The 26835-nt window shown below is 28.4% G+C and overlaps 1 protein-coding gene across 1 annotated transcript; it reads right to left on the bottom strand.

Moving 5' to 3' along the window:
* Positions 1 to 3950: 3950 nt before the first annotated feature.
* On the bottom strand, positions 3951 to 20465 carry LOC126899744 (uncharacterized). The gene is made up of 3 exons (XM_050674901.1): positions 20403 to 20465; positions 20283 to 20337; positions 3951 to 7428 (listed from the first exon to the last, which is right to left on the bottom strand). The coding sequence occupies exons 1-3, from the start codon at positions 20406 to 20408 to the stop codon at positions 4793 to 4795; spliced, it is 2697 nt and encodes an 898-aa protein (XP_050530858.1). The 5' UTR covers positions 20409 to 20465; the 3' UTR covers positions 3951 to 4792.
* Between the last annotated feature and the right edge of the window lie 6370 nt (positions 20466 to 26835).

The following is a 26835-nucleotide window of genomic DNA, read 5'->3' as shown; positions in this document are numbered from 1 at the left end:
TATATCTGTTTCGTCACGTCAGGCAGCTAAACGTAATAGGGATAACAACAGCGCGGTTAGATCAAAAAGGTTATGCATGTAATTGACGGATACCCGCGATTTCACTGTGATTGGTTCCGCGTTGGAGCGGGGGGCGTTTGGTTTTATCGCAAGAACGTGGAAAAGTTCGCGAGCTATCGGGATTTTTTGCGCACTGTTAAAACCGAGTTGGTCGACAAACTCGCTTAATTCGCTGATAACCGCCCGATCAAGTACAATCTCAAATTGGAGGCCTCATACTATATACCGCGATCGGAAGTACCGCCCGAGGACCGTACCTTCAAGACATGGGCTAGGGCATTGCTATCTGATACGGATATCGAGTGTGCAGTTGATGTAAATTTTGAAGTTATGGTCGACGATAACGTGTACTCGGTAACTGATGACGTGTACACGGGAAGGGGTAGCGGCTTTATTCTATCGCATATCGACGGTCATATGATCAGCGTATACAAGTATACGCCCCTCGACGGCTCATCATATATTCCAAAAAACCAGATACCAAGGCCGCATATACACTTGCAAATGTTGCTTCACCAGCTTTGATGATCAGCCTAAAAAGCATATTCTTCGAGATAGTCAATGTTGGAGCAACACAAGTTGATATAAGGCAACAATAAACCAATTTTACCCGTTATTCAGGCAGAGGGTAGTAAGGTCGAATTTGATGCGTGGATAAAGACGCAACGGTTACCGTTCTAGTAGTTAGAATATTGCAGAGATATTGCACTTAGAATACACTATTTTTATAAAATTTCTAACTTTGTAGGCCTCTAAATCGCAAGATAATTGTTTTAAATATTTGAAATTTAGTTGAAACATATATTATACACTATACAATACCACATGTAAAAATCACAATAAAATAATAACTTTTTAATGGTTTTCAGTGAGCTCAAAAACGCCAATTTTCACAAAAAAAGCGCCATTTTTTGAAAGTCATTAAAGTTTAGAATTTCACATTAATTTTTTAGCTTCGATGCGAAGCTGAGAAGGTATTGGTTTTACTATGATGTGTTTATTTTTAGCTTCGATGCGAAGCTGAGAAGGTATTAATTTTACTATGATGTGTTTTTTTTTTTGTGTCTGTATACGCTCAATCTCAGCTCTCACTGAACCGATTTTGATGAAAAATATGTCAAAAGATCACAAATCGTATCTAGTTGAAGACATTACCCTCAAAAATTGAAAAAATTTTCCTCGTTCCCCGTAAATGGGGGAAATCCCCCAAAAAATTACAAATTTAAAAATCGCTAATTTTCGATATTTTTTCAATTTTTTTTACTTAAAATTGCCATAACTTTTTTAAAAATGACCGAATCAATATAATTTTTTTTTCTAGATACCTTAAGTATTCACCTATCATTTTATATATTTTTGTTAACATTTGACACTTAACAAGCCCAAAGGAAGGGGTTTCAAAATGGTAACTTTTTTACAAAAAATTAACTTTTTCAACTTAACTTTTGAAAATGTTCCGGAAAGACTGACAATTTTATATATACCTTAAATTAAAGCTAATGTAATATACTTTAATTTGAAAAAAAAAAATTTGACCTCTGGACTTGTCTTCATGGTGAAAATGACTACCGTATGCAAAAATNATTTTTGAGATCTTCATCAATAATTCTCTCTAAATCTTCTCGATTGATTATATATCTAGCGGGTAGATAAACTTGAAATGAATTTCCATCATCAAGTTTCACCTCAGCTACAGGTTTTTCATCAGAGTATTTTGATTTTATCAAATATAATCCCAAAGCTTTATACGGAACGCGCTACCTTAAGATCACATATACATTTTCGTTGTTTACGTTTCATCTCATTTAACCATTTGTTTTGTACGAGGCAGCTAGACTGTAGGGTGGCTAGTTGTGCACCGCACTAAAATTCCGTTTTACCTTAAGCCTGTTTAAATCGTTATTATTGAAGTGGTAATGGGTCACCTGAGGGATGTTGGCTAACTATACATCCAATAAGTAAACTAGAGTAGACAAAAAATAACAAATAACCACATATATTAGAAATTCATTACAGAGTATCTTAAATTTAAGGGGTAACGGGGGGCCCTTAAATACTAGTGGCCATCGAAGCGGCATAAAACAAAATAGTTAATCTGAATTAAAACAAACAATAAAGAACATTAAAAATAATATAAACTCAGCTGAATAGATAAAGTTGTTGATAATGATGAGTGGATTGTATGAGATCTTGTGGTAATGGTGTCAAACATTTGAGTATGACGAGTTAGAGTGTAAATCCAGGTACGTATTTGAGGTACAATTGACTAACTGACTTGCTACAATAAACTGTACACAGATGACAATTGACACGGAGGTCATCGATTTGTCGTTCTGGGTGGTGAAGCAAGACGCTATAGATCAGCTGTTACACGATATAATATAATTAACGATGTTTATAAAAACTGGTCTACTAAATCTTTGCTAAAGGTATTCTGTACCAAACACCATTCTTTATTTATAACACTCATTAAAAAAAAACATTTTTGTAAAAACGATGTAGATTTTGAGAATGATAATATTTAAAAAAATGTATTAAATAATAATTTCTTTTTATGCTAATGAAACCAATTAAATAAAATCGATGATGATTCTACACAACCCATACTCTATTCAATTGTAAAAAACAATAACCTACCACAAGCTTTTGTACCTGTACACTTCATTTATATAATCTACTCTCCTTAAATTTAAGTTACTTATTGAAGTACTTTTAATATATTTGCTTTGTTATCTATGTACCTATGTATCTATGTATCTATCTAAGGTAATTATTGTCTTCACGTCATCTATTGGATGTGTGGTTAGCCGGTATTTAACCAGGTTACCCTTCTTACCCGCTCTTCTATTCTGGCTTAAGACAAGACGGCAATATAATGCGGTGCACAACTAACGTCCTATGATCTCATACAAAATAAATAGTTTAACCATGTGTTTTTTTTTTATGTCTATCTTTGAAAATTCTTGGCCCTCGCCGGACCGATTTTGTTGATCTAAACGTTCATCAAAAGAACTCAAATTTTATCTAGTTGGACTTATAAATATCAAAAAATTGAAATAACTCCCTCAATTTTAGAAATTTAAAAAAATTATGTTACCGTAAAAAATAGCATTTAAAATTTTTTTTTTTCTACATTTTAATACTGATATAACGTTTTTTTAAAAATTAATAATTTAAATAAAAGTTTATTAAAAAATAAAAGAGATAGAAGATTTTCTTTTAGTATCCCTACTTAGGCACGTAGACATGAGTGGGCCTAGCCCCCCTTATATTTAATGTTACCCAGGGCCGGCCGCCCCAAATTTAAAATTCAATTATTTTTATGAATTATCAAAAACGTGCTAGGCCTTATATACATTGAAATTATTATTAATTTGTGATTACTATTGGGTAATACAGTTATTTTTATGGCTGTATTTACAATTTTATATTCATAGAAAACGTTATTTGAAAAAGATAACGTTCTAGACGTAATAATAAATGGAATAGCAGTTACTGCAAACGTGGTGCAGGTAAATTTTTTTTAACTCTGGTCCAACAAATGATAACAAACTACCAAGTATCTGCATTGATTAGAATCTAGTTGATTACAAAATTCGATAGAGTAATACTCTATGAAAAATTGTTTGATAAATCTTATCTTTAATCTGTTTCTTTTTTTATAATTTAGTAGTTACAATATGTAATTTATTTGTTTTTGTTAATTTGTTATTTGCGTGCTCTAAATAATAGTAATAAAAATATGACTAAAAAAAGGCAGGAATTGTTTTTAATTTTAAATAAAATAAATTTTACATTGTTTATAATTTATATTTATTTAAAAAAATATTTATAACTTATTTGTTACTAGTATTTAGATATAAATTATTTTTTCTTAATAGCTTAAAAGTTGAAAAATTAAACCAGCCTATGTTTACATCATTATTTTATTTATTTTTCACAATATGAAAAATTCTTCCCGATAGTGAAGATGAAAGTATTTTTTTTTTTTTAATTATAGGTACTATCCATTTTTCATAATACTGTAATACTGTAATAATTAATATACTTTATACGAAAACAAATTGTTTTTAACCAACCAATGGTAAAATGTTGAACTTGTAAGATTCATAGTATGGGATACTGTCTAATGAGAAGTGGAGGAAGCCCCCCCACAAGCTTTTCATGGGAAACAAATTATGGAAAATGATACAAGGGCCCAAAATTGTTGGCCTTCAATAAACATTTTCTGGCTACGTGCCTGTCCTTACCATATTATAATGTAAGGCTAAAGAAGAACCTAAGTAAAGAAAGTTCTTAAAAAAGACCACCCATGCATGTAAAAATTTTATTTCAACTTGATTTTTGAAAATGTTACAGAACAACTGCTTTATTTTAGCTTATACCAAATTAAAGCTCTTAAAGTGTACTACAATATTAAAAAAAAAAACTATCCCATGATTTCTCTACTTTAAGGAATAAACCATCAAAGTAAAAAAATGTGCAAATTCAATTAGGTCTTATCTAGCCATGTTTTATTTCATGTAGAAGTCAGGATAACAAGTTTATTGTAACATTAAAAAAATATATTAATATAAGATATTAGATTTTGATATTTTTAAAAAAATGGATTGCATAAAAAAGTAAAATGTCTAATTGCAGTCTTTAAATTACATACCATCAAAACTTAAGACAATTTAATTAAAAAATTGTAAAAAATTATAGCCAACATAAATTTATATAAAATAGTAAACTAAATAGGACAGCCATTTTCGATGGCATAGTTTACTATATCAGTATGACTATTTCGAATATTTTCATTTATGGTATCTCTACTCCATGGACAATTATTTTCATGAGCATATTTTAAGCAATAAAATTGACCATTTGCTGCAGCAAGTCTTGTTGTATTTTCGTCCCACATACATCCATTTTCATGAACATATTTTAGACAGTCTAAATGACCATTTGCAGCGGCTGCACTTTTCGTTCCTTCATCCCAATTACAGCCATTTTCATATGCAAATATCAAACAGTTAATATAACCACTCGCAGCAGCTTCTCTTGTTGTGCCTTCGTCCCATTCACAACCATTTTCTTTGGCAAATTTTAGGCAGTTTAAATGTCCATTTGCAGCAGCCACTCTCATGATACCTTCAACCCAACCATATCCCTGTTTATAAGCATATTTTAAGCAATCTAAATTACCATGCATAGCAGCTGCAATTATTGTACCTTCATCCCAATTGCTTCCATTTTTATGAGCATAAATTAAACAGTCGACACAACCACAGGCAGCAGCATATCTAGTTGTGCTTTCATTCCATGGACATCCGTTTTCATGTGCATATATTAAACATTCCAAGTGTCCCATTGCAGCAGCCCTTGTTGTTTTTTCATCCCATTTACATCCATTTTCTTTAACATATTTCAAGTTTACTAAATTACCATAATTTGCAGCTGCTTCTGTTGTCCTTTCATCCCATGGACATCCATTATCATGTGCATATCTTAAGCATTCTAAATGCCCATTTTCAGCGGCAGCCCATGTTGTTTTTTCATCCCATGGACATTCATTTTCGTGTGCGTATTGTAAACATTCCAAACTATTAGTTTCAGCAGCAACCATGGTTGTCATCTCATTCCATTTACATCCATTTTCATGAGCATATTTTAAGATTTCTAAATTACCATCATTTGCAGCTGCTTCTGTTGTCCTTTCATCCCATGGACATTTATTTTCATGTGCATATATTAAGCATTCTAAATGCCCATTTGCAGCAGCAACTCTTGTTGTATTTTCATCCCATGGACATCCGTTTTCGTGTGCATATTTTAAACAAACTAAAGAACCTTTAAAAGTAGCTCTCCTTGGTGTATATTCATCCCATGGACATCCGTTTTCGTGTGCATATTTTAAACACTCTAAATGCCCAAATGCAGCAGCCGCCCTTGTTGTTTTATCATCCCACGGACATCCATTTTTATGTGCATATATTAAACATTCTAAATGCCCTTTTCCAGCAGCAGCTCTTGTTGTTTTCTCATCCCATTTACATCCATTTTCTTTAATATATTTTAAATTTTCTAAATTACCATATTTTGCAGCTGCTTCTGTTGTCCTTTCATCCCATGGACATTTATTTTCATGTGCATATATTAAGCATTCTAAATGTCCATTTACAGCAGCAGCCCTTGTTGTCCTTTCATCCCATTTACATCCATTTTCTTTAATATATTTTAAGTTTTCTAAATTACCATATTTTGAAGCTGCTTCTGTTGTCCTTTCATCCCATGGACATCCGTTTTTATGTGCATATATTAAGCATTCTAAATGTCCATTTGCAGCAGCAGCCCTTATTGTCCTTTCATCCCATGGACATTTATTTTCATGTGCATATATTAAGCATTCTAAATGTCCATTTACAGCAGCAGCCCTTGTTGTCCTTTCATCCCATTTACATCCATTTTCTTTAATATATTTTAAGTTTTCTAAATTACCATATTTTGAAGCTGCTTCTGTTGTCCTTTCATCCCATGGACATCCGTTTTTATGTGCATATATTAAGCATTCTAAATGTCCATTTGCAGCAGCAGCCCTTATTGTCCTTTCATCCCATGGACATTTATTTTCATGTGCATATATTAAGCATTCTAAATGTCCATTTACAGCAGCAGCCCTTGTTGTCCTTTCATCCCATTTACATCCATTTTCTTTAATATATTTTAAGTTTTCTAAATTACCATATTTTGAAGCTGCTTCTGTTGTCCTTTCATCCCATGGACATCCGTTTTTATGTGCATATATTAAGCATTCTAAATGTCCATTTGCAGCAGCAGCCCTTATTGTCCTTTCATCCCATGGACATTTATTTTCATGTGCATATATTAAGCATTCTAAATGTCCATTTACAGCAGCAGCCCTTGTTGTCCTTTCATCCCATTTACATCCATTTACTTTGATATATTTTAAGTTTTCTAAATTACCATAATTTGCAGCTGCTTCTGTTGTCGTTTCATCCCATGGACACTCATTTTCATGTGCATATATTAAGCATTCTAAATGCCCATTTGCAGCAGCAACTCTTGTTGTATTTTCATCCCATAGACATCCGTTTTCGTGTGCATATTTTAAACACTCTAAATGCCCATTTTCAGCAGCAGCCTTTGTTGTATGTTTATCCCATTTACAGCCATTTTTATGTGCATATATTAAGCATTCTAATTGCCCATTCACAGCAGCTCCAGTAAGTGTATATTCATCCCAATCACATCCACTCTCATGTGCCAATTTTAATGTATCTAAATCACCATTTGCAGCAGCATATCTCGTCGTACCTTTTTCAAATGGGCATATATTTTGGTCATCTGAATATCTATTTTCATTTGCTAAATAAGAGTAATTATTAATTAATTTTTGTTGTTTTATAATTTTATCTAGATTACTAAAATATATCTATTAAAGAAAGTACCAGTTCAATAACAATGTTCGTTTGCTCAATTTCATTAATTTAATTAAAAATTACAATATGACTAAACGAATTGCTCAGTTATTATTTTTTTTTATCATTAAACATATCTTACTTATGACTCTATAACTATATCATCATCCCTTTTTTAAATACCAAAACTATTAGACTCCTAAAAAATTAGGGAATAATTTAATTCAAAATTGCATAGACTTATTGTTTTCCTATGAGGAAATAGGAATACTTAGATTACATCTTAAAAATCGTTTTGTTAAAAAAAAAATATCCCATGGAGAATCTCATATTAGTATGAGAGAGTATTAATAGTGTTGATGTTAACAAGCAAAATTTAACAAGAAGTTGGCGTTTAGATTTTTTTCAAAAAAATTCGGTTGTAAGAATAGGATGTTTAGGAAAAAAATAAATATATTGACGTTCTTACAATAATAAAAAATAAAAGCTATTCTTATTCAAAACTAATTGCAATAACTGTAATACTGAAGAAATAAAATTCTTTTAATAGAGTTTCTAAAATGTTTGAAGCGGGTTGCTATTGAAACATTTAAAAAAATCAATTTCTCAACACAATTCCTCTAACCTAGATTTAAAATGTAAATAACTTCCGAAGTGCTGGTCCAAAAGTCGTTAACGACTAGTCATTTTCTTTATTAGATTATTTTTTATTTTATAAGCTAGTTAAATATGTAAAATTTATATATTATAAGAAAAAGTATCTAGATTTTATGGATATGATAAAAACATAGCAATTGACAATTGAAAGATTTGCAACGAAATAGCGATGGGCCAGAGAACAACACGAAAAATGAACCACCGTTATATTACTGGACACGAGTCAGCAAAAATTCCATGGAACAACTCATCAATCGTACACAAAACGTGCGTACTACTACCAACACCATCTGATCATTATCGTCAGTCCATAGCAATTTCGTCCAATACGTCAGGCAGCTAGACACACAGACCGGTTTACCCCCGTCGTAAACTTTAAAGTGTTCTAAATATTTGTCCCAGGTGGATTGATAAGCCGTCAATCAGCTGATTGCGTGTTGGTATGCAACTTGTTCAAACATGGGGTTAACTTAAAAATAAAGTAAAAGAAAGGGGAAAATTGGTGATTTATAAAATACAATATGACATTTTTAACAATTAAGTTAGTGTATGTGTATACCGTGTAGTGGCATGTAAGAGCTCCAACGAATATGGATGTGTTTTCTTTTATATTAATTTTTATTAAAAATACTATTGAGTTAAGTTTAATTTCTGTTTTATTATTATTATTACACCTGCAAGGGCAAGAGTAAATATACAAACAAAGAAACTTTACAGGAATTTAAAATAAGTAAACATTTAACAAATAAAATTGTAGTAAATTTATAATATACATGTTTGAGTTATTAATAGAATCAAAGTTAAAATAAAAATTTAACAAATTATAACACATTTTTAATGTGAGATAAATTGAGCTATTTAAAACAAAATTAGATTTATTGATTTATATGGATCATACAAAAAACATCATGATTTCATGTATTTAAATTCGGTATTTTAAATTTAAATTTTTTTAAAATTTCTGGACATAAACCAGACCATTAATAATTTAAAAAATAAATGCAATATCAATATATTTACGTCGAGCTTAAGGAAATCAAATGTTTTTTATTATCAGTTATTTGACTACCTGACATATTAAGATTGAAAGCTAAAAACAAAACACTTTGAATTTTTTCTATTTTATCGTTCAGACCTATGTGGATTCATACTGCACCAAATTCCAAGTCAGATCGAACTAAAGCAGAATATGGTGTTATTATGCAGTTAATATTCTAAAAGTAAATGTAATTTCATTTAATAAAGCCTAAATTTTTAAGAGCTTTAGAGCAAATAATCAATATGATTATTAAAAGCAAAATCAGAAGAGAGAATAACTCCTAAATCTCTTATTATTCACTATTAACAGCTTAACGATAAACAACTGGGTTACGATTATAATAAAATGATATAAGTTTACATTTGCCAACATTAACCGACAGTCTATCTTTATCACACCAATCAACAAAACTATTTAAATCATATTGTAACTTATAACAATCATTTAGCTTTTTAATTAGACGAACTAACGGTAATAGGTTTTGATATTTCATTACCTACTATAACCAATTGAGTTCTTTTAGTTAAATACGATAATATTCATTTTTTAAATTTTCCACTTGCTGCTATTTTACTTAAATTATATAGTAATAGTTTATGATTTACCGTATCAACTGTTTTTATCTTCGATGCGAAGCTGAGAAGATATTAATTTTACTATGATATGTTTTTTTTTGTGTGTGTCTGTGAACGCTTAATCTCAGCTTATTAGATATAATCATTTAAAGTTTCAAATTTTTGAGTTAATATACATGTATAATACACAAGGGTTTACAAATACAGGTAGCTAATTGGTTTTTTATGACATCGATATTAGCAGGTACAGAGCATTGTTATTATCAATGATAGTAAGGTACATTGTTGTAAGTTTATAAATACACTAACTTACAATACAAAAAGTATATCTATTGGTAGTCATAATTGATAATAAACAATTCGTGAATGTGACAGCAATGACATAAAAAACCAATTAGCTACCTATATTTGTTATCCCTTGTGTATTATACCTATATATTAACTCAAAAATTTGAAACTTTAAATGATTATATCTAACAAACGAATTAAGTTATATTAAAAATTCAAATGCCATTTACTATTAAATTAAAAACTCAAACATTTTATTAAATTAAAAATATGTGTTACCATTTAAAAAAACAAAGTTGACCCCCTTACAAGGCATAAGGGATGAACTTAAAAAGTATTACATAGTTAAAAATTCAAGAATAATGTGTAACTAAAGATAATGAAAAAAAAAAAATGTTTAAATTATTATTATTCTGCAAGTAATTGAGTGGGTTAGGATAAAAAAATCACCCTGTATTACCATAACTTTTAGCTTAATTACAAGTTTAAAATTGACATCTAGGCAAGTCAACAAAGGAAAAATTGCGGAAAAAATTTCCAAACAAATTTTGTTTTTTAAAAGTTGAATTAAAATATGTATAATGGCATACTAATAGTCCTCAAGATTGGAATTGAGCTTTTTTTTTACAGCCTCGCAAAAGTTCAAAATATGAGCTTTTTTAATTTTCTCAAAAAATATTTAACTTACAAAAAAAAGTTTCGTACAAAAGTTGTTTAAACGACAATTATAAACAAAAAAATTATCTTATATTCTTTCATTTAAACAAATATTTTTCGAGTTACATTACATTTAATATGAGTACTAAAATTTATATTCCATTTTTTTTTCATTTTACGGTTACTTTTTATCATTACACTTTACACTTACATTAGACACAATGTTATAAATGCATATGTGTGTATGTGTGAGTTTATTTATTTATTGTATCATTAAAGTGTAGTGTATATTAATATACAAGCGATAGAGTAGGTAATTGATTTGACGCTATATTATTTAAACCCAACTAAACGCTAAATTGTACATTCCGAAACAACAATCATATTATGTCAATTGCCACCGGAATTTCTGGTAATATTTTTCTTTTTCTTTGCCTTAATCCCAACTACTTGGGGTCGGCCACCCTTATCCTAAGCTTCCACTTGACACGATCTCCCACATCTTCTACGCTCACATCAGCTGTCNAGCTCGATCTCCCACATCTTCTACACTCACATCAGCTGTCCTCAAATCGCATTCAATAGCATCCCTCCATCTCTTTTTTGGATCTCTTCTTCCTTCAACATTCATTTCTATAACTGTTCTTACAGCTTCCCATTCTTTTCTCTTCATAACATGACTAAACAATCTAAGTCTTTTTTCTGTCATCATATCCACGATTGACGCAACACCTATACTTCCTTTTAAATGCTCGTTCCTTATCCTATCTTCTCTAGTCACTCCACTCATCAACTAAGCATTCTCATCTCTGCTACACTTATTCTCTGCTCTACTTTCTTATCAATCGCCCAACACTATGAACCATACATCATAGCTGGCCTCACAATTTCATACTAAATTTAAAAACTATAATTAGTATTTATTCATATATTATATTTTAAAATCAAAGAACTACTAATCAGGATATAATTAAAGAAATAAGAGTTCATGTTGCTTTTAAAATATTTCACCAATTTCTCTAAAGGAAACACTATCTACAGATTTGCATCGAAGCGTTTCTTATGATAGTGATTTTAATCACTGTCAGATATCATCTATACTTGTCCCATCTATGCCTCGTCCACACTGTGCCTGGACCTCACTGTGCTACCGTTTTTTTTATATTTAAAACTGCCATAACTTTTTTTAAAAATGAGCAAATCATTATAAATTTTTTTTTATAAATACCTTAGGTATTTACCTATCATTTGATATATTTTTATGAACGTTTGACCCCTTACCAGCCCACAGAAAAGGGTTTCAAAATGGCAACTTTTTCAACTTAACTTTTGAATCAGGAAATTTTATAATAACAAGTAAATATATATATATATATATATACATGTAAAGTGATTTGAGTACGTAAACGTATCATACACTAGTTATAGCCGTGTTTTGTTGGCGGGCGGGACGAAGAAACATTATACCTTAGGTATAAACGGCAGCAGCGGTGGTAGGAATATATATATAAATATATATATATATACGTAAGGCGTATGGCACGCGGGAGGTATTGGTCAGTCAAAATAAAAATTTGTTTATATATATATAATATTGATGACACGCACGTGTATATGGGTACGAAAACCAAAAATAAAATTATACAGTAAAACAGCGTTGATGGTGAGTGGTGAGAGGGGTGGGGTGAATGCGTTACGACAGTCTAGTCTCAAGGCCATAGACGATTGGATACGCGACATAATAACACGTGCCGCGTGTAGTAACAAACTTAAAACAAACAACAAACAACATACATTTGAAACTAATATAAGCGTGTTAAAAATCAAATTAGTTGAAAATTTATTTTAACATAAAAAAAATTAAGAAAAAAATGCAAAATATTCCTTTCCACTCACGGTTTAGAACCTTGCACCCAAAGTGCGCAAAGTACAAGTGTTACCAACTCAGCAATCGTACATCGATTCTATAGATTGCAAGAAATAACAATTTAAACTAATTTGAATTTCAATGTTATTTTTCTCTACTTAAAAAAAACAAAAAAATTTAAATAAGATTAACTTTCTATGCTTTATCAATTTAAGTAAAATTAAAACTATATTAAAAATATTATTAATTTAAAAAACTAAAAAATATTAAACTCAAACCCACAAAAAAAATTAATGAAAAGTCGCGGATACGTATTTCGGAAACAATGTTACCATTATCAACGCTAAACACATACTGACACCCCGACTAGAAAAAACTCCCTTATATACCCCAGTGACTTTATCACCTAGTGACGTCATCACTAAGTAATATTATCACATTTTGTCAGTTTACACAAGTTTAATAATGAATTTTTCAGTGGGCCAAGATCCCTATTAATTAAATTGTTTTTATTTTTAAACATTTCTATTGCATCTCTGATATTAAGTTCTTTATAATTATTTACGTTTTTAATTAGTTTTATGGTTTTAATGGAGTGATTATGTGTCAATAAATGTTCATTTATCATTGGAGCTACACTAAAAAGTCTTGGAGAGAATATTGATACGTTTGCAAGTAGTCGAAATACGATAAAACTACATCGTAAGAAATTAAGGCAAGCAATGGCTAATTTTATTAAAGAATCATTTACAATAAACAGCAAATTAACAGTTCACTGGGATGGAAAACTTATGTTGGACCTCACTCATTTACAATATGTGGACCGTCTCCCAGTATTTGCGTCAGGTGGAGATGAAACTAAATTACTGAGTATTAAAAAATTATCCTCTTCAACAGGAGAAATACAGGCACAAACCGTTTTCGATTGTTTGAGTGAAAAAGAATGGAATTTATACAAAAATATCGTTGCAATGTGTTTTGATACAACATTTTCGAATACTGGTAAAAACAATGGGTCATGTGTACTATTAGAACGTAAACTTGGAAAAAACTTATTTTGGCTTGCATGCAGACATCATATTTTTGAATTAGTCATTGGAGCAGCATTTCAAGCAGTGTTACCTTCAGCGACAACAGGCCCTGATAACCGAATGTTTGTACGATTTCGATCTTCTTGGTCTAAAATTGATCATTCTGCATACATTATAGCAAACTCGGCTATTATTCTAAGAATTACAGAGAATAAACGACATGAACTAGTTAATTTTTGCCAAGAAATGCTTAAAATAAAACAAGTAAGAGATGATTATCGTGAGCTGCTGGAATTATCAGTAATATTTCTTGGTGAAGAACCCACCAGAGGAATTAAATTTATGACTCCAGGTGCTACTAGTCATTCACGTTGGATGTCAAAAGTAATTTACTGTTTAAAAATATTTATGTTTAGTGGACAATTTCATCTAAGTACCAAAGAAAAAAGGGACCTCGAGGAAATATGTGTTTTCATTGTAACCGTCCATTTAAAAAATTGGTTCACTGTAACTTTGGCGGCATGTGCTCCAAATAATGACTTGAAACTGATAAAGACCTTAATAAAATATGATAATCCACATATTTCAAAAGCCACTGTAAAAAAAATGATGGATCATTTATGGTATTTGTCAGATGAGTTAGTTAGTCTTTGTCTGTTCGACAAAAATGTCCCAGTTGAAACCAAATGTAAGATAATTTACGCCATAAATAATAACCCCTCTCGCAATGTAAGACCGAAAATTGACCAACACGATGTAGAAAATTTGCAGCTTTATGATTTAGCTAACAAAAATACAATAAAAATTTTCACAGAATTTGATGTCGATGAATTTTTGAAAAATGACGTGGTAAACTGGACTAAGTCTAAAAGCTACTTAAAAGCAGAGGAAGTTTTTACGAATCTTCGAGTTACCAATGACGTGGCAGAAAGAGGAGTTTCATTGATCCAAGACCTTAATCGCAAAATTACCCATTATAAGGACCAACTGCAGTTTCTCTTACAAGTAGTTTCTGAGTAGCGGAAGATTTACCCTGATTGCAGCAAACACACTTTAAAAAAACTTTTATATAATTTTTTAATTCTTTAGTAAGTAAAATTAGAAATGTTAAAAATGATTTATATAATATAGCTTGACTTATTGATAAAAAAATATAAGAACGTATACATAAAATAGTTTTCATTATTATTTTATTTTTTTTTTAAGTTAAAAATTTTCAAATAGCTTGGGATGGCTCAANATTATTATTTTATTTTTTTTTTTAGTTAAAAATTTTCAAATAGCTTGGGATGGCTCAAAAATTAATTTTAAATGTTTCTTTTTCTTAAGAATTGTATATGAAACCAGGTAGAACAATTTTCAAGTGTATAACTTAAAAAAAAAAATGTTTTTTTTGTCACTTTTAGACCACCCTAATATACATGTATATAAATTAATATTTATATATACGTATATGTTAATAATCATTTATATATCCGCCATCGTATTACCTCGTGTATAACATTCCCCCGCCACGCCCGCCCACAAAACACGGCTATACCTAATGCATGATACGTTTACGTACTTAAGTCGCTTTACATGTATATATATATTCTAATTACTATTAAAAATATATATTAACACACTTTATTCTTATTTAGAGATATAGAACTCATTCATTCCGATTACAAAGGATGAATCCAGTATCGTCATTTTTCGTCATTACCTCCATGTTCCGGGAGTGGGTAATTTACGCGTCTGCTGCATTCCTTGGATGTGGTAGCCGTTTCTCAGACTCCCTCCCCGGAATCGAACCCTGATTTCCCGTTACCCATTACAACCATGATATTGATAGTAACTACTATGTCGTAACACAGGAAAGAGTAAAACTAAGTGTAAGTGTGAATGTGTAACTGTGTGTACGAATATGAATATGAGGAGGTGGTGCCTGCTGTCTAGGTATTCACGTGCGTGTTGTCGTACAGCAGTCACCGTGCTCGGCTGACACTCCGGGTTAGCTGTGGGTGTCGAAAGGCTGTTGTTATAGGAAGGGAGAATAAGAATAACACCTAGGTATGAGGTGCAGACGAAGTGCAAGACACAAATACTAGGCGTACCAGGTGAGGAAGGATAACAAAGTACGAGGTGCAGACGAAGTGCAAGACACAAGTACTCTGAAATGTCGAGGAAAAGAGTATATAGGTTAGAAAAGGAATAAACAAAGACTTTACTTTAAACAGTAAGCCGGACAGCGACAACCGAGTACTGAGACTGATGAATGACACAAGGCACTGGAGTCGACTGACAACGATGGTCAGGTCTATTGGGTTTTTATAATAATTACACTTATTGCCGATTTGGCAATAAATATTATTTGTTAATTCATCAGTCTCAGGCAGCGGATGTGCTGTCTGTATTTTATTAAAATAATTCTCACGATTATGAAAACGTGACACCATCACAACTATCATAACATGAAACTAAAAAGTAAAAAATAAATATAGTTTAAAAAAACTAAAAAACACGCTTTTAAAGCACATCGAACTAAAAAGTTAAAAATAATTTTTAAAATAATTATGAATAAAAAATACTAGTATTATTAAGATAAAAGCGTGGGTGCTTTGTGTCATATTTTTCGTATATTGAGCGCCCGACGCTTTTATCACAATAATACTAGTATTTTTTGTTCATAATTATTTTAAACTTATTTTAAAAATTATTTTTAACTTTTTAGTTCGATGTGCTTTAAAAGCGTGTTTTTTTAGTTTTTTTAAACTATATTTATTAACACGATTATATTAGTTTCACCTGTATGTATGTTTGTTTGTAACTCTCCACACGCCACGTGTATTCTCGCGTATCCCGTCGTCTATGTCCTTGAGACTAGACTGTTTTAACGCATCACCCCACCCCACGCCAAGCTCAACACACGCCTACAACATTATTCCGGTATAAATTTATTTTTGGTTATCGTATCCGTACACACGTGCGTGTCATCAATATTATATATATATAAACAAATTTTTATTTTGACTGACCATTATTATCCGAGTGCATACGGCTTACGTATATATATATATATATTTATTTATATATTCCTACCACCGCTGCTGCCGTTTATACCTCAGGTATAATGTTTCTCCGTCCCGCCCGCCAACAAAACACGGCTATAACTAGTGTATGATACGTTTACGTACTCAAGTCACTTTACATGTATATATATATATATATATTTACTTGTTATTATAAAATTTCCTGATTGCATATTAATCTTAACAATACAATTTTTTTAATTCTCATAAAATTTTCCATTTAATGATGTAAATTTCAAACTTGCAAATTGAGCTCAAGTTATGGTTATAAATTAATTTTTCATTTTTTAAATTTCACAAAAATCAACATTAAAGGATTAAAAAAATAGGTTAAATATGTCATTTTCCTTATTTTTAACATATTAATAACTAAGATCAGTATTAATTAAAAAAAAATTTTTTTTGTCCTAGATTATTTTTTTATATGTAAATACTTATTGTTTTTTAATAATATTATAAATATTAAAATTTAAAAGTGATAGAAAAAGTCTAATTTCACATTTGAAAACATCGCAAAAAGTTGATTTAGAAAAGTATGTTTTTGTTTCTTATTAAAGTTCCTTGTAGTCCAGTGTATAAAACTTATAACTTTGTTATAAATAACAAACATTTTTTATTGAAAAGTATTGCATCAAACTCTTTAAATTTTTATACGCGTAAAAAGTAAAGAAATAGACAACTACTTTATTACTTTTATAGAGATATTATCTCTATAAAAATTGCAATATTAAATTATTGAATATTAATTTTATAATAAATTTAATTAATATAATTATTATTTATTCATATATTATAATTATAAATCAAATAACTAATCGGGATAAAATTAAGGGAATAAAAGTTATTTATGAAATAATCTACCAATTTCTTAAAATTAAATACTATCTACAGATTTGCATCGAAGCGTTTCTTACGATAGTGATTTTAATCACCGACAGATATTATCTATATTTGTCCCAACTTTGCCATTTCCATAATGAGTCGCGACCCCACTGTGCTACCGTTTTTTTTTTATGTTTGTTGCCACTTGTTCTCAGCTCATTTATTTAATGTTTTTCAACCATCCATATCCATACAATTATATTCTATCTATAATATTTATCCCATTTACACGGTATCAATGTTGGATTACTTATAATGTTTACATTCTTTTTAAATATTTATTTTTAAAAAATACTTAATAGTACATATAAAATTTACCAAAAAATTAAAAAAAAAACCAAAGAAAACTTTTTCTCACTTAAACTAAAATTTATTGAATAAACTCAAATTAAAATAATAAAAACTTCTTTTACCCTAAAAAGTTTGTATCAACATTAGTAGGTCTAATCTTCTCAATTTATCTCTCGTTATTAGCTTCAATGCGAAGCTAAGAAGTTATTAATGTTACTACGATGTGTTTTTTTTTTGTGTCCGTTACCACTTTTTTTTAATTTCACCGAACCGATTTTTTTCAACGATACGTAAAAAGATCACAAATCGTATCTAGTCGAAAACATTACCCTCAAAAATTGAAAAAAAATTCCCTTGTTCCCCATAAATGGAAGAAATCTCCAAAAAAATTACAAATTTAAAAATCGATAATTTTTTCAATTTTTTCAATTTTTTACTTAAAACTGCCATAACTTTTTCAAAAATGAAAAAATCAATATAAATTTTTTTTTATAGATGCTTTATAAATTTGACCCTTTACCTACCCACGGGAAGGGAATCAAAATGACAACTTTTTCACAAAATATTAACTTTTTAAATTTAACTTTTGAAAGTGTTTCGGAAATACTAACACTTATATATATATATATTAAATTAAAGCTAATGTAATATGCTTTATTATAAAAAAAAAAAATTTCGGATTTTATTTTGTTTTCACGGTGGAAATATTTAGATACATTATCAATTAAATATTGATATAATATTAATATTATAAATATATATATGCAATATATAATATACAATTTTAATTGACTTCTTTTGTCTAAAACCATAAATAACATGTCTAAATAACATAAGAAGTGAGCTTAGTTTAAAAACAGGTCTTTATAAAAGTTTTTATGAGCTTTTTTTTTTTTGTTTTATATTATTTCTAAGTTCAGCACTAAAACATCATGGAAATTTATTTTACCCGATATAATACTTAAATATATATTTAAAAATTCAAAACATTATTAAACATTAAAAGCACTAAAGACATATCACTTAACTTAACTACTGTATTAATTTCATTAGAAAATACTTCATCTATTTGTGAGCTATGTGAAGTATAAAAACTATGAAGTGTACAAACCCAATCTTTTAATATTTGTAGTCTGAATTTCTATATTCATTGCTTGAAAAATATTATCCGTGAAATTAATTATATTAGATTGTGTTTCATCAAGAGTATCAGAGACATGAAATAAAATAATGTATTTAGATTTAGGAACTCTCCCTTGGGCCTTATTGCTTCTAAAATTAGCTCATTAGGAATTTCACGATTTTTGAGTGACTTAATTTTATCTGTTAATTATTATATATTAGCTTCTAATTTAACATAAGTTTTTTTAACTTAAGCTAAATCTGATGTTTAAAGGTCAACGGTATTTTTAAAGCTAGCTAAATTTGGCTCTAAATTAACCAACCTTAGATTAAGTTCTTTGAATGCTGAATTAATAGCTCACTTGTTTGAACTAAAAAGGTTACATGCATCAGATAAAGTAATTTCTTTTTTTGAAACAATTTTCATTGACGGTATTGGTGTGTTAGATTTACTCTCTTGCTCCGTAATTAATTAATAAATATTAACTTAAAATAATTAAAAAATACTCAAAACTGAACAACGAAATTCCTTGTGTTTACTGAACAACAGTCAGTTGTATACTAGCTGTTATATATCCTTTTTTGTTCTGTTCTTTTTATTTTAGTATTAAAAACTAATAAAAAATGTATAAATTAAAATATTGAATATAATTAATATTTCATGTATATAAATATATGTATTTTATATTGCCATATGTCAATGTTCAGAGTTATGAACAACACAACTTACTGTGTAATGGAAAGATGGAAAATTCATAAAATATATTTATATATAATACATTACATCATTAAGTATAAAAATAATAAGCCAACTTTGATTTTAAATTATCGTCAGATTAAAAGATGGAATTTTTAATTATTTAAAATTATTTAATTTTAATAAAATACCAACGATATAATTGTCGTTCTCAAATATGAAATCATCTAGAGTAAATCAAAGGTCGTGCTTTGACTTCTGATAAGTAAATACCAAAGAGATCTTCTATTTACTTAAATAAAATTATTATTTAAATATTTAAGTTGATCTACAGGTGTTTATTCAAGCGTAGATATCTTTTATGGAAAATTTTTTTTTAATAAATTGAATAGGTAGTATTTATTATAAAATTTTAATAGATTTAATGCATAACAATTATTTTAAAAAATTAACACAAAATATTAACTAGATTAAAAGTTATTAGTGTGTCAGAATATGTTGGACCACTCTGTGTATCTAAAAGGATAGCTAATCTTGAGCATTTTCTGTATGTATTTATTTAAAAAAGTGCATGAACTAATATGAATATTTAATTAACTTATAGACATAAATAATAGAATTTACCTTCGTTAAATATTAAACAGAAAATTATCAACAAAAAAGTAATCAATTTCCAATTCTAGAATAAAATTTAAAAATCTTTTAGAATTCAATCAAACACTGCAAGTAAAGTATATTACTAACCTCCATTTTTACTCTAAATATTATATTAACAATATCATGTTATTACTATTCTGAATAACTAATGACAATTTTTTTATTAAATTGGTTATATATATATAAATATGTAATCATCGACCTAATTTATTATCATTTTTTTTTTAATTTTAAAATGGGTATCTTAAGTAAATAATACGTAATAATAAGTACTATTTTTAATCAATCTATTAATACACTTGTACAAAAATCTAGCCAAATCGGGATGGCATAAATACTTTCATGATTTAAAGAGACAAATTATTAATACAAGTACAGTTTTATATTTGTATGTTATCAAGATAAAATAAAATAAATCTGTACTTTAAGGTTATATTAATAATAAAAACGGTAGCACAGTGAGATAGCGGCTCAGTATGAACGTGGCATAGTTGGGTCAAATATAATTGAAAATTATATCTTATTATAATTAACAAAAATTGAAAAAATACGCTCGTTCCCCGTTAACGGGAGAAATGCCCCAAAAAATTACAAATTTAAAAATTGCTAATTTTCGACATTTTTTCATTTTTTTTATTTAAAATTGCCATAATTTTTTTTAAAAATGAACAAATCTATATAATTTTTTTTTTTATATATGCTTGATGTATTTACCTATTATTTAGTATAATTTTTTTGTAAATCTAACACTTAACCTGCCCACAGAAGGGATTTAAAATGACAACTTTTTCAACTTAACTTTTGAAAATGTTCCGGAAGGTCTGACACTTTTATATATATCTTAAATTAAAGCTAATGTAATTTACTTTATTACGGAAAATAAAAATTTCGGACTTTATTTTGTCTTCACGATAAAAATGGCTACCGAATGCTATTGCTCTATTGTGAGCTTTTCTTATTGGGTAGCTAGTCTCGTTGCTAATGTCTTTGTTTTAACAAACATCGCGCCGACAGACAACGCAAAGAAATTTACAAGTATATTTGCAATGTTTAATTTTTGTCTTGGTGATTATTGTGCCGCATCCTTTCAAGGTGCTATCTAGCGCCGGGACACATTGGGCCACCACAATTCCGCCTTGATAAATTTTTTACACAGATATAAATATTTCTGAATTTTGTTTAGGCCAGGACAGAGGAAAATTTAAGAAATATTGGTGTCGATCTCTTAATAAAATATACTCTCTAAAAAAATACTTATTCAACAGACGTAAAAAAAATTAAAATTATATTTATAATAAAATATACAGTGTTTAGAATCATTTACAAGTAAGATCGGTCGTAGACTTTGTGTAATTAAATTTATTATTTAAAATTTTGAATAGTTTTTGTAAGTAATTATATGAACTATATGACGTATAGTGTAAATCGTATATATAGTGCGTTTAATAACAAAATCAACATTGGATTATTTGAAATATTATTGCATTACACAGGACGTAAGGTAAGTACAATTTAATCTATACTTTTAAATATCCATCAATCTATTGAGTAATAAACCATTAATATTAATTAAATAGGAAAATTAATAACTAATAAGAGAAACAATTAATGTGTAAATCATATAATAAATATTATAGACCAGACATTTTATTTTAATTATAATTTAATAATAAAAACCACATAATTAATATTATATAACCAATCATTCATTTATATTTTATTTAATTATTTACCTTTACCCCTACCATCTATCTAATTTTAATTTCTTTTCTTTCTTTTTTATTTTTGGTTTATTACAAAATAATTAATATAATTAATTAAAACGTGTAAACCAAAAAGAATATGGTTTGCTAACAGTCCTCTACAATTTTTATTACAAATAAGATATGCAAATATCTAATATAATCAATCAAAAATGAAAAACATGATATATATTTTTTCGGCCATGGGGGGGAAGTTTGAATCTTCCCCCCCCCCTGTGCACGGGCCTGTATAAGTATGTATGGGTGCTAGGGTGGTCCTCAAAAATCGAATGTCTTTTATTTTTTAAGCTACCTATTAATTTTCTTTTAATAGTCAAAAAAATGAGCTCTGCAAAATTTGGGACCGATCATTAAAGGTTAACCCGTTAACCGAGTGAGGCCCCCGGGCCTATTAAGTTAAGTTGAAGAGTGAAATTTAATAGAAATAACCGATCTATGTCTCATAACTTTTTTTTTTGCTTAACTTAGAACTATGAAAGTAAAACTCAAATAAAGGAAATTTTACAAAAAATTAAAAAATAATAACTTCAATGTAGTTTCCTTAATAAATAGCCCACAAAAACACTACATATAGTAAATAACATGTAAAAGTCTTAAAAATATGTTATAACGGATTTTGTTGATTTTTACTTATTTATTTTTATATTATTCTTTGGAAAACGCATATTCGTTTACAAAAAGGTTCTAAAAGTTTAATTTTTATTCCTCAAGTCAACATTAATTTTTTTCGGTGTAAAAAGTCATAATAGTCAATTTTTTCATAAGCCAGGTGCTATTCATCACAGTGAAATATCCCCCCAAGTTGCGCTTTCTAAATTTATAAATCACATATGGTACTTAAGTCAACAATCCATTGGCCTGGCATTTTTTTATAATAAAATAAATGTTAATATTAACAGAATAATTCAACGTCAAGTCAGACATCGAAACATCTGAAATTAAACGAATCCGATATAACCGTTTCTTTTGATACAAAATATTCAATATCTTTTTTTACAAAATCGTTTAATTAAAATAAAATGTCTTGTCTATAATATTTATTATATTATATATTATATAGAAAGAACTGGTTTAAATGAGGAAAAATAGCTTTTTATAGTCTGAAGGGAGTAGCCCAGCGATCTCTACCGTGATCCTGGAAGCTGAGGCTTTTTATTCTAATAGGTTAATTATAATGAGGGCTCTTACTTATATGTAGGCGTTATTTAACAATATCTTCAAGAAGGAGATTTTATCGCATAATTAAAGAGTTATTTTGTGTTTTAAATAAGAGAACCCTGTTTTGGTGATCTTGTATAATCATAATATGTGACATACATGTACATCATATTATATGGTAATATTATAAGTAAAAATATAATATTACAATTTATTTCATTAATAAACCGTTAAAAAATGCATTTATAAGAGCTTATTTCAGGATTTTTAAGTACATAAGTGCACGCATAATTAGTTTTTTTTTTGGGGACAGAAGTCTTGTGCTCTAGTAATAAAATAAAATCCAGCACAGTGGGGTCGCGGCATAGTAGGGATGTTGCATAGTTAGATCCAGTATAGATTTAATCTGACAGTGATTAAAATCACTATCATAAGAAACGCTTCGATGCAAATCTGTAGATAGTGTTTAATTTTAAAAAATTGATGGATAATTACAAAAGGAACATCAACTTCTATTTCCTTAATTATATCCAGATTAGTAATTCTTTTAATTACATATTATACAATTTTTAAAATTAATTGTTTTCAAATTATTATTGATTTTGATTTTTAATATGTTAAAAAGTAATCATTTTGAACCTACTTTTTTTTGTCCTTTAAAGTGAAAGTTTTAATAAAAAAAAATGAATTTGTTACCATAACTTATAGTTCAACTTGCAAGTTTGAAATTGACATTATTAAATAGAAAAAATTAAATTGTTAAGATTAATATGCAATCAGGAAATTTTATAATTACAATTTACAGTACATTTATCAGAAAAGTTAGATTTTTTTACATTTTTATCGTAATAGATCACTTAAATAAAAATCACAGTAATCATTTCTAATTAACTTTTGGCGTTTAAAAAGATTCTGCAATGGAAATATTCAGAATTTAATTAATTTTAATGATTATATATCTAAAAAAACCAATAAAAAAAAAGTTGTTAAAAAGATTTACTCAATTGAGCGTATTATAAAATTTGATTATAATTGTAAAAATCCATCGTTAAATTCAGGTGAAACTAAAAATCATTTTTTATTTAAATTTATATAGCAACATATTACAAAAAAATTTAGAATATTATAGACTGATAGTAGCACACACAAATAGAGTTAAAAAAAGAATAAATTACGAAGTAAAATTATTTACTTTTGTAGTTGAATACTTTTATCATATCAAATCTAATTCGACAATGAATACTTTAAGAATAGTAGAAATTAATGATTTTAATTGTTTGTATGGAAATAGCTGGTTAGCTACTTTTTATTTGAATAAGGAATATTTTTTCGATTTTTTAGGGTAAAAACTTAAACTAAATACGAATTGTAATCATTTGACGTATCGTTGAAAAAAGTAGGTCTAGTGAGGGTTGGCAAAATAAATCGTAGCCACGAAAAAAACTACATAGGAAAATAATATTAACATGAATATAAATTTCTTCTCACGAGGGGAGACTATATTGATAGGATCCTTTATATTTATTGAAGTTATTGAATCTAAACGAGATAAATATCAAATGATTTGAAAATCTTTTTCTAAGTCGAAAATAATGCAAAATATTAATTGCCACAGGCGGATGCGAACCTCGTACCCTTATAGCATGAAAGACATAAGTGTTACCGATTCGACAACTGTTCATCGCTTTTGTCACATGATAAAATTAGCAATTTAAGCTAACTCGAATTAAAAAATTACTTTTTCGACTTTAAAAAAGCAAAAAAATTTAAAAAGTTTAATTCCTTATGTCTTATGAACTTTATTCTATGTCAATCAAATTATATAATATTCATGATAGTCAGTGTATTCCTATAATAAGATATTTTAAAATAAAATAAAATACAAAACCCAAAATTTTAATAAAAATATAGTTTAAAAGCGTGTTTTTTTAGTTTTTTTTAACTATATTTATTTTTTACTTTTTAGTTTCATGTTATGATAGAAGTTAATATCAATATCATGGTTATAACGGGTAACGGGAAATCAGGGTTCGATTCCGGAGAGGGAGTCTGAGAAACGACTACCACATCCAAGGAAAGCAGCAGGCGCGCAACGTAGAGGTAGTGACGAAAAATATAGTTTAAAAAAACTAAAAAAACACGCTTTTAAAGGACATCGACTAAAAAGTTAAAAATAATTTTTAAAATAAGCTTAAAACTATAATAAACGAAAAATACTAGTATTATTGTATGATAAAATAAGCTTAAAACAATAATTAACAAAAAATACTAGTATTATTGTGAAATAAAATAACTTCAAAACAATAATGAACGAATAATAATAGTATTATTGTGAAATAAAATAAGCTTAAAACAATAATAAACAATAATAAACGAAAATACTAGTATTATTGTGAAAAAAGCGTCGGGCGCTCAATATACGAAAAATATGGCAAAAAGCACCCACGCTTTTTTCACAATAATACTAGTATTTTCGTTTATTATTGTTTTAAGCTTATTTTATTTCACAATAATACTATTATTATTCGTTCATTATTGTTTTGAAGTTATTTTATTTCACAATAATACTAGTATTTTTTGTTAATTATTGTTTTAAGCTTATTTTATCATACAATAATACTAGTATTTTTCGTTTATTATAGTTTTAAGCTTATTTTAAAAATTATTTTTAACTTTTTAGTCGATGTCCTTTAAAAGCGTGTTTTTTAGTTTTTTTAAACTATATTTATTTTTTACTTTTTAGTTTCATATGTTATGAAAGCGTGTTTTTTAGTTTTTTTTTACTATACTTTTTCCACATATATAGCTCGGTATGTATGTTTTTGGTTAAAATATTGTTAAGGACAGGGGCACTAAATATTATAGTGCATACCCGAACCGGCTAAAAGCACTTAATACAGATCAGACTGTGTTGTGTAATGCCGTGTAAATAGAGTCACTGGAGGTGGGAGGGTTCGCCTGCACAAAACCAGTGATCTATGTTGTGAATAAATGTGTAAATGTGTTTTTGTTATGTGTGTTTAAAACTCTTCAATTAATTAATGTAGATGAAACTTGATTTCAGTATAATAATCTTTTGAGAATTGTATAACAAGAGTGTAAATTTAGCTTATTAAAAATAATAAAAATGTATTAAATGTATTAAGTGTTTAAAAAATTGCAATTAATGTAAAAACAAGTATTACTCAATTTAACTTATTTATATTGATAACACTATGACAATGAAAATAACTACTAATTATATTTTTTATAATTGCTACAATTGGTGTAGACAAAGTAAAAATTAATAATTGTTTTTCGTTTCACGATTTTGAATGTATATTTTTACTTTTTAGTTTCATATGTTATGAAAGCGTGTTTTTTAGTTTTTTTTTAACTATACTTTTTTCACATATATAGCTCGGTATGTATGTTTTTGGTTAAAATATTGTTAAGGACAGGGGCACTAAATATTATAGTGCATACCCGAACCGGCTAAAAGCACTTAATACAGATCAGACTGTGTTGTGTAATGCCGTGTAAATAGAGTCACTGGAGGTGGGAGGGTTCGCCTGCACAAAACCAGTGATCTATGTTGTGAATAAATGTGTAAATGTGTT

Source organism: Daktulosphaira vitifoliae, unplaced genomic scaffold, assembly GCF_025091365.1.
Source record: "Daktulosphaira vitifoliae isolate Bord-2020 unplaced genomic scaffold, ASM2509136v1 Scaffold_1, whole genome shotgun sequence".
Lineage (NCBI taxonomy): Eukaryota > Metazoa > Arthropoda > Insecta > Hemiptera > Phylloxeridae > Daktulosphaira > Daktulosphaira vitifoliae.
The sequence above is the reverse complement of the archived record's forward strand: the minus strand, read 5'-3'. Positions and strand labels throughout refer to the sequence as shown.